This window comes from Piliocolobus tephrosceles, chromosome 10, assembly GCF_002776525.5.
Source record: "Piliocolobus tephrosceles isolate RC106 chromosome 10, ASM277652v3, whole genome shotgun sequence".
In the NCBI taxonomy this organism is placed as follows: Eukaryota; Metazoa; Chordata; class Mammalia; order Primates; family Cercopithecidae; genus Piliocolobus; species Piliocolobus tephrosceles.
The window spans coordinates 10,876,359-10,887,263 of NC_045443.1; the positions used below are offsets into that span (position 1 = coordinate 10,876,359).

General features: G+C 39.7%; 2 protein-coding genes and 1 pseudogene across 2 annotated transcripts in view; 1 reads left to right on the top strand and 2 right to left on the bottom strand.

Moving 5' to 3' along the window:
* CLEC4D (C-type lectin domain family 4 member D) overlaps positions 1-1,738 on the bottom strand; it is an 8,048-nt gene extending 6,310 nt beyond the window's left edge. The window contains exon 1 of the mRNA XM_023192420.2: positions 1,491-1,738. Within this exon, the coding sequence (XP_023048188.1) occupies positions 1,491-1,518 (28 nt within the window). The 5' untranslated portion in view covers positions 1,519-1,738. The remainder of the gene's footprint in view (positions 1-1,490) is intronic.
* Positions 1,739-1,740: 2 nt separating this feature from the next.
* Positions 1,741-2,882, top strand: LOC111526625 (annotated as a pseudogene).
* A 2,598-nt stretch (positions 2,883-5,480) lies between these two features.
* The window catches only part of NECAP1 (NECAP endocytosis associated 1), a 15,719-nt gene continuing 10,294 nt past the window's right edge, over positions 5,481-10,905 (bottom strand). The window contains exons 5-8 of the mRNA XM_026455794.1: positions 10,181-10,289; positions 9,910-10,093; positions 7,554-7,656; positions 5,481-7,215 (exon numbers count right to left, since the gene is read on the bottom strand). Coding sequence (XP_026311579.1) covers positions 7,167-7,215; positions 7,554-7,656; positions 9,910-10,093; positions 10,181-10,289 — 445 coding nt within the window. The 3' untranslated portion in view covers positions 5,481-7,166. The remainder of the gene's footprint in view (positions 7,216-7,553; positions 7,657-9,909; positions 10,094-10,180; positions 10,290-10,905) is intronic.

The window sequence follows — 10,905 nt, forward strand, 5'->3', positions numbered from 1 at the left end:
GCCAGTCTTGTCGTAATATTAATATCCATACTGTATAAAGTATTTCAAAATCAACTAGAAAACTGAGCAAAACTCTGAGCAGGAAATTTGCTGAAATTTTAATTTGCTGAAGTTATAAATAGCCAGTAATCAAACAAAAATATGCCCAATCAGGGAACTGCAAACTGAAAGACTGTGGCATAAATTTTCACACATCAGATTTTTGTTTTTTTAACCATTCTTTTTTTTCTTTTTTTTATACTTTAAGTTCTAGGGTACATGTGCACAACGTGCAGATTTGTTACATATGTATACTTGTGCCATGTTGGTGTGCTGCACCCATTGACTCATTAGCACCCATCAACTCGTCATTTACATCAGGTATAACTCCCAATGCCATCCCTCCCCTCTCCCTCCTCCCCATAATAGGCCCCGGTGTGTGATGTTCCCCTTTCCGAGTCCAAGTTATCTCATTGCTCAATTCCCACCTATGATGAGAACATGCGGTGTTTGGTTTTCTGTTCTTACAATAGTTTGCTGAGAATGCACACATCAGATTTTTTAAGTAAATTAAATACATGCAGTGTTGGTAAGGCTAAAGGGAAATAAGTGCTCTTGGTGAGAAAATAAATCCTGCTGCCTCGACTGTAAAATTAGGAATGCCTTTTAGAAGGATCAATTTAGTAACATTTATCCATTTTTAAATTCATTACATTTGCCACAATAATTTCAATTATAGGTATCTATTCTATAGAAATAATTGAGCTTGTTTAATGTTAAAAGATATTCATTGCGGTACTTTTCAAAATAGAAAAAACATACTGTAATCTAATATTCACATGTGTATTATCAATAGTGGAAATTCTAAATTATGGTCACTTCACACAATGATATTCTGTACCGTAATTAAATAAGCATGTAATCAGTATATACTGATGCAAAAAATCTCCAAGAAATAATGTTACCTAAAAAGGTAACAATATTTTTAGGTAATTCAATAGGATCACGCTGTGATTACAGTTTGCCATGGCAGGGTGATGAGATAAAATAAAACTTTAATGTTAATTTATACATTTCCACATTTGTTCTATATGTCTATCAAAAATATTATTTAATATTATCACAATACAAATCCACTGGTGTCACTTAAGTCAAACATAAAAATGGAACAATTAGAGCCTCTGATACAGCATAAGCCTAAGTGCATTTTCTACATCTTCTTTTTTTTCTTTAAAAGAATCTTCTCATATTATTCTCTTTCTTTTCATCTTATTTCTCTTTTATATATTTTATCTCCCCTCTTGGTCCAATCGACATTTTATGAAGAAGTTTCTGTTATCCAACTTATTTGACTCTACGTCCTTTCTCTTCATCAATGTCATTTTTATTTCCTTCCACCTCCTCCTCCCCATCACCATCAACAATCTTTAAAACTACCGTCAATTCATATCTTTTAAATTAGTTATAAATCCTTCTGCTTCTTTGAAATTGAAAGGAGAGAAAGTACTCACGTTTACTTTGAGGTTTTTCTAGCCCCATTGTCTAATTAGTCTCTTGTTCAATGGTCAGGAGGGCAAGAACTTGTTCTGTTTTTCTCCCCTAGAGTATATTTCTGTGGATAGAGTAATATATTCAGAAATACTTGAGATGGAACACCAATGTTACATATTCTAGTGAGATTAGAAAGTTCCCAATATAAGAAAGTTAACTCAAAAGAAGTCTTTTTCAGAGACTGGGGTTTCCTTTGATTCATTCCGGGAGATGAGGCAAAAAAAAAAGGAAATTGAGAAAGCAATACCCAAAAACAGTACAACAGTTAGTAGAAACCCACAAGTATGTTGAGATCACTAGATCAGTGTGTAATGTGGAATTTCTCAATTTGTTTTTTTTTTTCATTAAGACAAAAAATTCAGCAATGCCCTAAAAGAAATAATTGTTATGCCCAATAAAAATTTAGTAAATATCCCCTCTTTTGTTATTCTTTTTGTGAATATTGTATTTTCAAAGGCAGTTATATTCTTGAGGTGAGCCCTATACTAAAAAGTTCTCTGGACTGAATAAAAAGTTGAGTCTGAAAGCAAAAGATGATGTGAACAATGAACAAAAGCTTTTAAAGTACACATTGTGTGTCCATTGTATGTGAAGACACAGCAACCTTTGTTTTAGACTTGAGGAAGAGATGATAGAGCCGTTAATTAAATCCCAAGAACTTTCTACCTCAGCAAAAAGAGTTGTGTTAAGGCAAAGACAAAGAAAATGTAAGATTCTGTGCTAAAGACACCATCAGAGTCCCTGACTTCAGTTATTGCACTGTTAGGGAGTGAATGTTTGTATCTCCTCAAAATTCATTTGTGGAAGCCCTACCCTCCAACGTAATGGCATTTGGAGGCCAAAAGTTTGGGAGGTAATTAGGTTTATTATGAGGTCCTGAGAATGGGGTCCTCATGATGGAATTATAAGAAGAGACCAGGCTAACGAGCTGTTAACTTCCTGCGGGTGTGCAGGCTGTGGCCATCTTCCTTGCTGTTGCTCTTCTCATTGGAGAAGATAGCCCTGGAGACGGTGCTGAGGGACCTGCGGCATGTGTGGGCCTGCTTGCTGTGTTCACTGGTCAAGGTACTATAGACCAGTTTGAATATGATGGTTGTGACTATTGTGATGCGTATCTACAGATGAAGGGTAACTGAGAGATGGTATATGACTACACCAGCTCCTCCTTTGATAAAATCATTGTGATAATGAGTCCAGAGGACAGCTGGGTCTCCAAGTGACAGTGAGTCAATAACTTTAAGCCAGGTGTATATGTGGTGTCAGTCACTGGTCGCTTGACCCAAAGAACCATGCAGGAGCTGAAAAGTCGAGGAGTGGCCTACAAATCCAGAGACACAGCTATAAAGACCTAGCAAGACGCAGGGCTGCCAGCATCTTTGCTGTCCACCTCCTGCCTCTGCTTATTTTTTGTGTGCTTGGGCCTTGGCTGACTGCTGGGTCTTAGTCTGCCTTGTTTGTGCTCCTGTAGGGGGTAGGTCCTTTTCTCCTCCGGCCTAATAGGGGGCCTTGGGTAACATCCCATTTTTTGGCCAAGGTGAGTTATTTGTTTTAAGATAAAAAATTTACTACAAATTCTCATTTACTTAAATTTCCACAGAAATCCTGTTAGTGTCCCCATTTTGATTTCCCTAAGTTCCTTGTTCTCCCTCTGTAAAAAAAAGAATGATTACACCCTGTCTGTTGACCTCAGGAATATTGTGATTGTAGAAACGAAGCTATGTGAAAATTATGTAAATATTAGAAAGAGAGAAACAGAAAAAAAAGAAGAGACCAAAGAGTTCTCAAGAAGGCAGCCATCTGCAAGGCTACAAGAAAGCCCTCACTGGTAAAGTGGCAAAGTAGGATGGTGTGAGATTTCATCACACTACTCAGAACAGTGTGCCCCTTTTAAACTTATGAATAATTTTTGAAATTTTCCACTTAGTATTTTCAAAGCATGGTTGACTACAGGTAACTGAAAGCACAGAAAACAAAACCTCAGATAAGGAGGGACTATATAGTAATATATCTACCCCTGTTCTCTTCTGGTGTCCATTTGCATGAACTATCTTTCTCCATGCCTCACTTTCAGTCTGTATGTTTCCTTAAAGGTGAAGTGAGGCTCTTGTAGGCAGAATACAGTTGAGTCTTGTTTATTTAATTCATTTAGCCACTCTGTCTTTTGATTGGAGAATGTAATCCATTTTGCATTCAAAATAATCATGAATAGGTAAGGATTCACTACTGTCATTTTTAAAATTGTTTTTTGTTTTGTGGGCCCTTTGTTCCTTTCTTCCTCTCTTGCTCTCTTCGTTATTTGATGATTTTCTATAGTCCTTTGTTCTCTTTATCTTTGGTGTATCTACTGTAGGTTTTCGCTTTGTGATTACCATGAGGTTTACATAACACTTTTTAACGGTCTATTTTAAGCTGATAATTTAAATCACATACAAAAACTCTGCACTTTAAATTTCCATCCCATCTATAATTTTTGTTTTTTCTTAGAGACAGGGTCTTACTATGTTGGCCAAGTTGGTCTTGAACTCCTGGTCTCAAGCAATACTCCCGCCTCAGCCTCCCAAAGTGCTAGGATTACAGGCATGAGCCATTACACCCAGCCGCATTTTGTTTTGGATACCAATTTTCATCTTTTTATACCACGTATCCACTAACAAATTATTGTAGCTATAGTTTTACAGTTTTCAAGGGAGGGTTTTTTGTTTTTTTTGTTGTTGTTGTTTCTTTGAGACGGAGTCTCACTGTCACCCAGGCTGGAGTGCAGTGGTGCAATCTCAGCCCACTGCAACCCTCTGCCTCCCAGGTTCAAGTGACTCTCCTGCCTCAGCCTCTAGAGTAGCTGGGATTACAGGCACCCAGCACTACGCCCAGCTAATTTTTGTATTTGTAGTAGAGACAGGGTTTCAACCATGTTGGCCAGGCTAGTCTCAAACTCCTGACCTCCGGTGATCCACCCGCCTCAGCCTCCCAAAGTGTGGGATTATAGGTATGAGCCACGGTGCCCAGCCTTGATTCATGTTTTTGTTTTTGTTTTTTTTTGAGAAAGTTCATTTTATCACCGAGGCTAGAGTACCGTGGTACAATCACAGCTCACTGCAGCCTCGTCCTCCCAGGCTCGTGATCCTCCCACCTCAACCTCCCAAGTGGCTAGCACTACAGGCACATGCTGCCATGCCCAGCTAATTTTTATATTTTTTGTAGAGACGAGATCTCGCTATATTGCCCAGGCTGGTCTTGAACTGGCTTCAACCAATATTCCCACCTTGGCCTCTCAAAGTGCTGGAATTACAGAAGTAAACCACCACATCTAGCTAATTTATCTCCTGTGACAATCACTGAACAAGAACTCCCAGGATCTTTTCTGGTTTCCAAAGTCTGTGGCTCTGACCTTCGTTCTTTCTCTTATACTGATCCCTGTCATTTCTGCTGATTACAGTTAAGATATAAGAAGGGGCCTAGGCTGGGCGCGGTGGCTCAAGCCTGTAATCCCAGCACTTTGGGAGGCCGAGACGGGCGGATCACGAGGTCAGGAGATCAAGACCATCCTGGCTAACACGGTGAAACCCCGTCTCTACTAAAAATACAAAAACTAGCTGGGCGAGGTGGCGGGCGCCTATAGTCTCAGCTACTCGGGAGGCTGAGGCAGGAGAATGGCGTAAACCCGGGAGGCGAAGCTTGCAGTGAGCTGAGATCCGGCCAGAAGTGGCCTAGATCATGAAGATAATTGGAAGCAAATTAATTGCACCAGAAAATAAATAATGAATATTCATTGATGACACAGAGTGCTCTGTCATTTTAGGACCATGAGCACAAAGCTCTAGTCTCAACTTCTTAAAAGCCTTATTTCTTAATAAAGAGTGATATAAATATCCTTTATTACCTACTGGTCCATTTATGTTTGGCCGATTAAATTTAAAAGGTAATCAAATAAGCAAATTAAAAGATAAAAGAGACACTTTTTCCATATTTTTAATTACCATTATTGCACCAATACAGCATATGCTTTATATACATATATCTTAAACATTTTCCATTTTTCAGGAATTCAAATACATAATATATTATAATCTTGAGAATACAAAGAACACAACATGGAGGAAGAATGAGAAAATAGGTTCCCAGTATTTAGTCACTAGTGATTCTACAGACTTTCCTTTTAGTGTTTTCTATTGGAATTTTAATATGTCCTGCCATGGCTCTGCAAGAATAGAGCTGCCTGGAAAAGGAGGCAATGAAAAGAAAATGGACCCAAGTCAGAAAAAGTTAAGAAGGGAATCCAGGAAAGTAATATATTTTGAAACTAAACCTAAGGACTCCCTTCTGCCAGAATGTACATACCCAAATAGGTGCAAAAGGGAAGCAATTATATCTTCCCATTTCATCCTCAAAATTGCTCATTTAGAAACAAAATAGAAAGTACCCACTCACCTAAGAAGCAGAACTTTTTTCACAGCATTGTAAAAGGAATGGCAGGGCAGAGGGAAAGGAAAGTAGTGGGAGAACAACTTGCTTTTAAGATACCCTGGGTGACAGGTATCAAAGCCTTGGGCAAAATCTGTCACAGTAAAGTTGTGACTCCTCAACTTCCTTCACAAATGACAATATACATGATAGCAGCTTTCTATTAAAGAACTACATGAACTGAAAAGAAATGTTTATGGAAAGGAGCCAGATACCCAGGCAGCAAGGCGATGAGGGTACTAAACAAGAGTTAAGTGTTTTCAACCTCTCTGCTCTACAGATCAGGTTAAAAACTCTAAACCCTTCAACTTTAGGTCAAATAACAGGGCAAATACAAATTAATGCCATGCTTCAAATGCAGCAACCAGATGGAGCTGCAAGAAATTAAACACTCCTATAGACTATCACTTGGAAAGCACAGCCTCTTGAACCTCCTTCATTACAGAGACACCCACTGGTCAAAGATGTTACACAATTCAAATTCAACAAACAGAAAAGAAGAGTGGAGGTGCCACCAACACAACCCTCTTATCATAGAAAGAGACATGTAAACACACAAGAGGGCGATGGAGCTGCACCCAGCACTGGATGTTCACTGAGTACAATAAGCCTGAAGGAGGCTACACAGCAGAGACCCAGGAAATAGGCCTTTCTCCATATCTACCCCTATCAAAATTCTGAATTTGTAAACACTGAGGTCAGCCTGTCCATTTTTAGTCCTGGGTTAGTGGAGAAGGAAGTTGCAAGGTTTTTGACTCCCCTGAAATTGCTAAATAGGGCTTCACAAAGAGGCACACAAGGGTCATGAGATGATTTTGAAATAAGTTAAAGAATTTAAAAGATGAGACAAATTTTACAGATGTTAGAGGTCATTCCCCCTCAAACAGACGCTGGCCTTTTGAGCCCTGCATAGTCAGCCAAAACTATGATAAGATCCACTAGTCCCCTACCTTGGTACTAAGCAGGAGATAACAGATACTTTCTTGGCTGTACAAGTAACAACACAGGGGAGTGACATAAACCAGCTTGAATGTAATGGAGAAGCTATGAAAAAGATTGTCCAGTCATTTTGATTTTGGTTCTGGGGAGGAAACGGGTTCCTAACTTCCCTCACAGACTGGTGCCCTCAAGGTCATTTTTATTCCTCAACTCCGTCCTTAATGTCCTGCCAGTGCCATTCAGAACTGGACCCAGTTGGATGGCTGTGGTGCCTGGTTTGGAACAGAGCTGTAAGACAGGAGAATAGAGAAAGTCAAAGACATAATATTAGGATAACAACTCCATTCTTTACTTAACAGTTTCTAAGAAATCACCGCCTAGAATTTCCAAAACCACACTTCATGGCAATTCTACTTACCAAGGCCTGAAATATCCCACTCAAACCTCATCCTACAGCTTTCTTGTCCCACCATTCCCAGCACTACTATATTTCCTTCCCTATAACTCCTCCAAAAGACTCTATGTGACCTGCATATCCATTGCTTCTCCAGATCAAAGATTTCAATTGACTGCACATATCTTCTATACGCTGATTGAGAGTACGCTAGTTTCACTACGCCCATTACCTGGATGCAGTGCTGAAGTCTCCCCACAAGTCATTGCTTGCAGAAACTGGAGTTGGTGCTGGTGTCGTGACAGGAGCAGGAGAATCCAAATCTAAAAGGATATCTAAACACAAGGTAAGAAAAGAAAAAAGAAAAACATAATCAAAATCTAGGAAATGAGAATTTTATGTTCACACAAAAAATCTGTACACAAATGCCATGGCAGCTTTATTCATAATGGTCAAAAACTGTAAACAACCTAGATGTCATTCCTTGGGCAATAGTTACTCACACTGCTATATCCATAGCACGGAATACTACTCAGCAATAAAAAGGAACAGACTATTGATAGACACAACTTGAATGAATCTCAAGGGAATTATGCTGAGTGGGAAAAGCCTGTCCCAAAGGTTACATGCTGTATGATTTCTTTCACAGAACATTCCTGAAGTGACAAAATCATAAAGATGGAGAAGAGACTGGTGACTGCCAAGCGTTAGGAATGGGGGAAGAAAGGATGAGAGGGAGATGGGTGTGGCTGTGTAAGGCTGACACAGGGGATCTTTGTAGTGATTAAACTGTTCTATAGCCTGAAATGATGGTGGATCCATGAACCTACACACAACAAAACTGCAAAGAACTGGCTAGATGCAGTGGCTCACACCAGTAATCCCAGCATTTTGGGGGGCCAAGACAGGATCACTGAAGCCCAGAAGTTTGAGGCCAGCCTGGGCAATATAGTGAGACTCTGTTGTTACAAAAAATTTTAAAATTAGCTTGGTGTGGCAGTGTGCACCTGTAGTCCCAGATGTTTGGGAGGCTGACGCAGAAGGATCTCTTGAGCTCAGGAGTCTGAGGCTGCAGTGAGCTATGACTGCACTGCTAGCCTGGGCAACAGTGCAAGACCCTGTCTCAAAAAATAAAAAAGCAAACAAAAAAACCTGCATAGAACTAAATATACAGATTCACACAAATATACACAGATGAGAACATGTAAAACGGTGTAAGCTGAGTAAGATGAGAAAGTGGTATAATGTCAATTTTTGATTTGTGATAATTGACAACAGTTTCACAAAATATTACCAATTGAGGGAAACTGGGAAAAGGGTAAACAGGATCTCTTCATATTATTTCTTACAACTGCATGTTAATCTACAATTATCTCAAAATAATAATTTAATTTTAATAAAATCTTAGATACTATCCCCAGTGCCTTCTGGCAACACTTACCAAAAGAAGCAGGCTGTAACATTTTCACCTCAAAAATTCCAGAGAAAGCTTAGCCTTAGTAATCAATTCAACAAATTATCTGCATTGTCCAATACATTAAGTTAAAATTCTCAGATTGTAAGACACAGTTCCCTAATCTTAGAAAATTTCTTTTCTCAGTTCCAATGCTCTCACTTTTCAAATGAGAAGATGTAACTATATTTATTCTTTCTCCCACCAGACAGAAAAAAAAGAATGAAAATGTATAGACAAATCTAGATATCTTCTCCTTTTCTCCCAATTGCTCTTGTGAAGAAATGGGAAGGTTTAAGAAATAACATTTACTAAATGGCTACCGTGTTCCAAGTGCTATGCTAGGTGCTGTGAAATCATTTAACCCTCACGACATTAGGATGGTAATTTTTTTATTTTATCTATCTGTCTATCTATCTATCTATCTATCTATCTATTTATTTATTTATTTTTGTTTCTTTTTTATGAGACAAGGTCTCACTCTGTCACCCAGGCTGGAATACAGTGGCGCAATAATGGTTCACTGCAGCCTCCCAGGCTCAAGCCATCCTCCCATTTCAGCCTCCCAAATAGCTGGGTCTACAGGCGTGCACCACCACATCCAACTAATGTTTGTATATTTTTGTAGAGATGGGGTTTCGTCATGTTGCCCAGGCTGATCTCAAACTCCTAAGCTCAAGCAATCCACCCATCTCAGCCTCCCAAAGTGCTGGGATTACAGGCGTGAGCCAAGGTTCCCGTAGGGGTGATTTTACATCTCCAGTTTGTAGTAGATAAGGAAATTGAGACTCAAAAAACTTAAGTAATGTTTACCAAGCACATTCAAATATAAGGTAGCAGAGCCATGACCAAAATCTTGGTCCATCTGACTCAAAAGCTTATAAACATCTAACCAACAAAAAAGTAAAGGAAATTGTCTTTTTAATAAGCATATATTTTCTGCCAAAGAACCTATGAGATACTACGACTCTCAGTTTACCAGAAAAGCTTTGATTCCTTGCTAGAAGCTGCCAGAATCACCTTGTCAGTACCATGAGCTATTTCATAGCAAAAACATTAACTCTCTTTGACAAACAGGTGTTACTTAATTAAAATATAAGATTGGATTTCTCAAAATTAGAAGTATCAGATTTACCTGCATCACTGCCTCCATGGTTAGATTTCGGAATGGGTGGTGGGGTGACATGATTGCTGATGGCGACTGAGGAGGACGGTGGGGGAATAGTGACTTTGCCTCCTGGCGGGGGTGGGAGTAAGCTCAGGCCCCCACCCCTTGCAGTCCTGGGCTTAGAAGCACCTCCTTTCTTGGTTGTAATGTTCTACAAAAGAAAAAAGGGAGAGCAAGAGAAAGATGTGATAGGCTTATGGAAGCACAGGAAAACAAAATTTTTAAAAACCATACTCACCCCGATACTCAACTTGATGGTTTGTCCTTCCTTGAAGCCCAGATCCAATTTAGGACGAGCGTCCATTTCTTGAGATTCCTTGGAAATCTCAGATTCCTGCTTTACCCACCTTTGGGAACAGAGCAAGTTATCTTAGTTTGAGATTTCCTGAAAGCAGAGTCTGACATACACATTTGGGTGTATTTACTTTTATGAAATGGGATTCCAGAAAGCACAGTGAGAGATAAAAAAGAGTGAGAAAAGAAAGGAAAAAAAGCCAAGAAAGAAAACAGCTGGAGTTCAGTCCCACTGGGGGCTCTCTGAGAAATCTCACAGAACACATATTAGACTTGCCCCTTCCAAAAGGATGGCATTTAGCCACCAATTCCCATTCCCCACAGTTGGGGGCTGCTCCTGAGGTTTCTTAGTCTTTCCAAGTTAAACCTTGCTCTTAGCCTTCTACAACTTCAAAGAGTCCTGAGGCAGAAAAGGATATGCTTGCTCTTGAGGTAGGAAGCTGACTGTGCATAGTGCTGTCAACCACAGTGGCACCAAAATCAAGCAGGCTAAAGAAATACTGCAAAAGTCACAAAACATGTCAGCTACATAAGGTAACAAGAGTGGCACATAACTCCCCACATAAAGCCCTGCTGTTACTGTAGACCTCCCTCTACCACCTAAAAGACGGGGCAAATTCCTGTCTGGGATGTGAGGAGCGCCTCTGCCCAGCCACCGCCCCGTCTGGG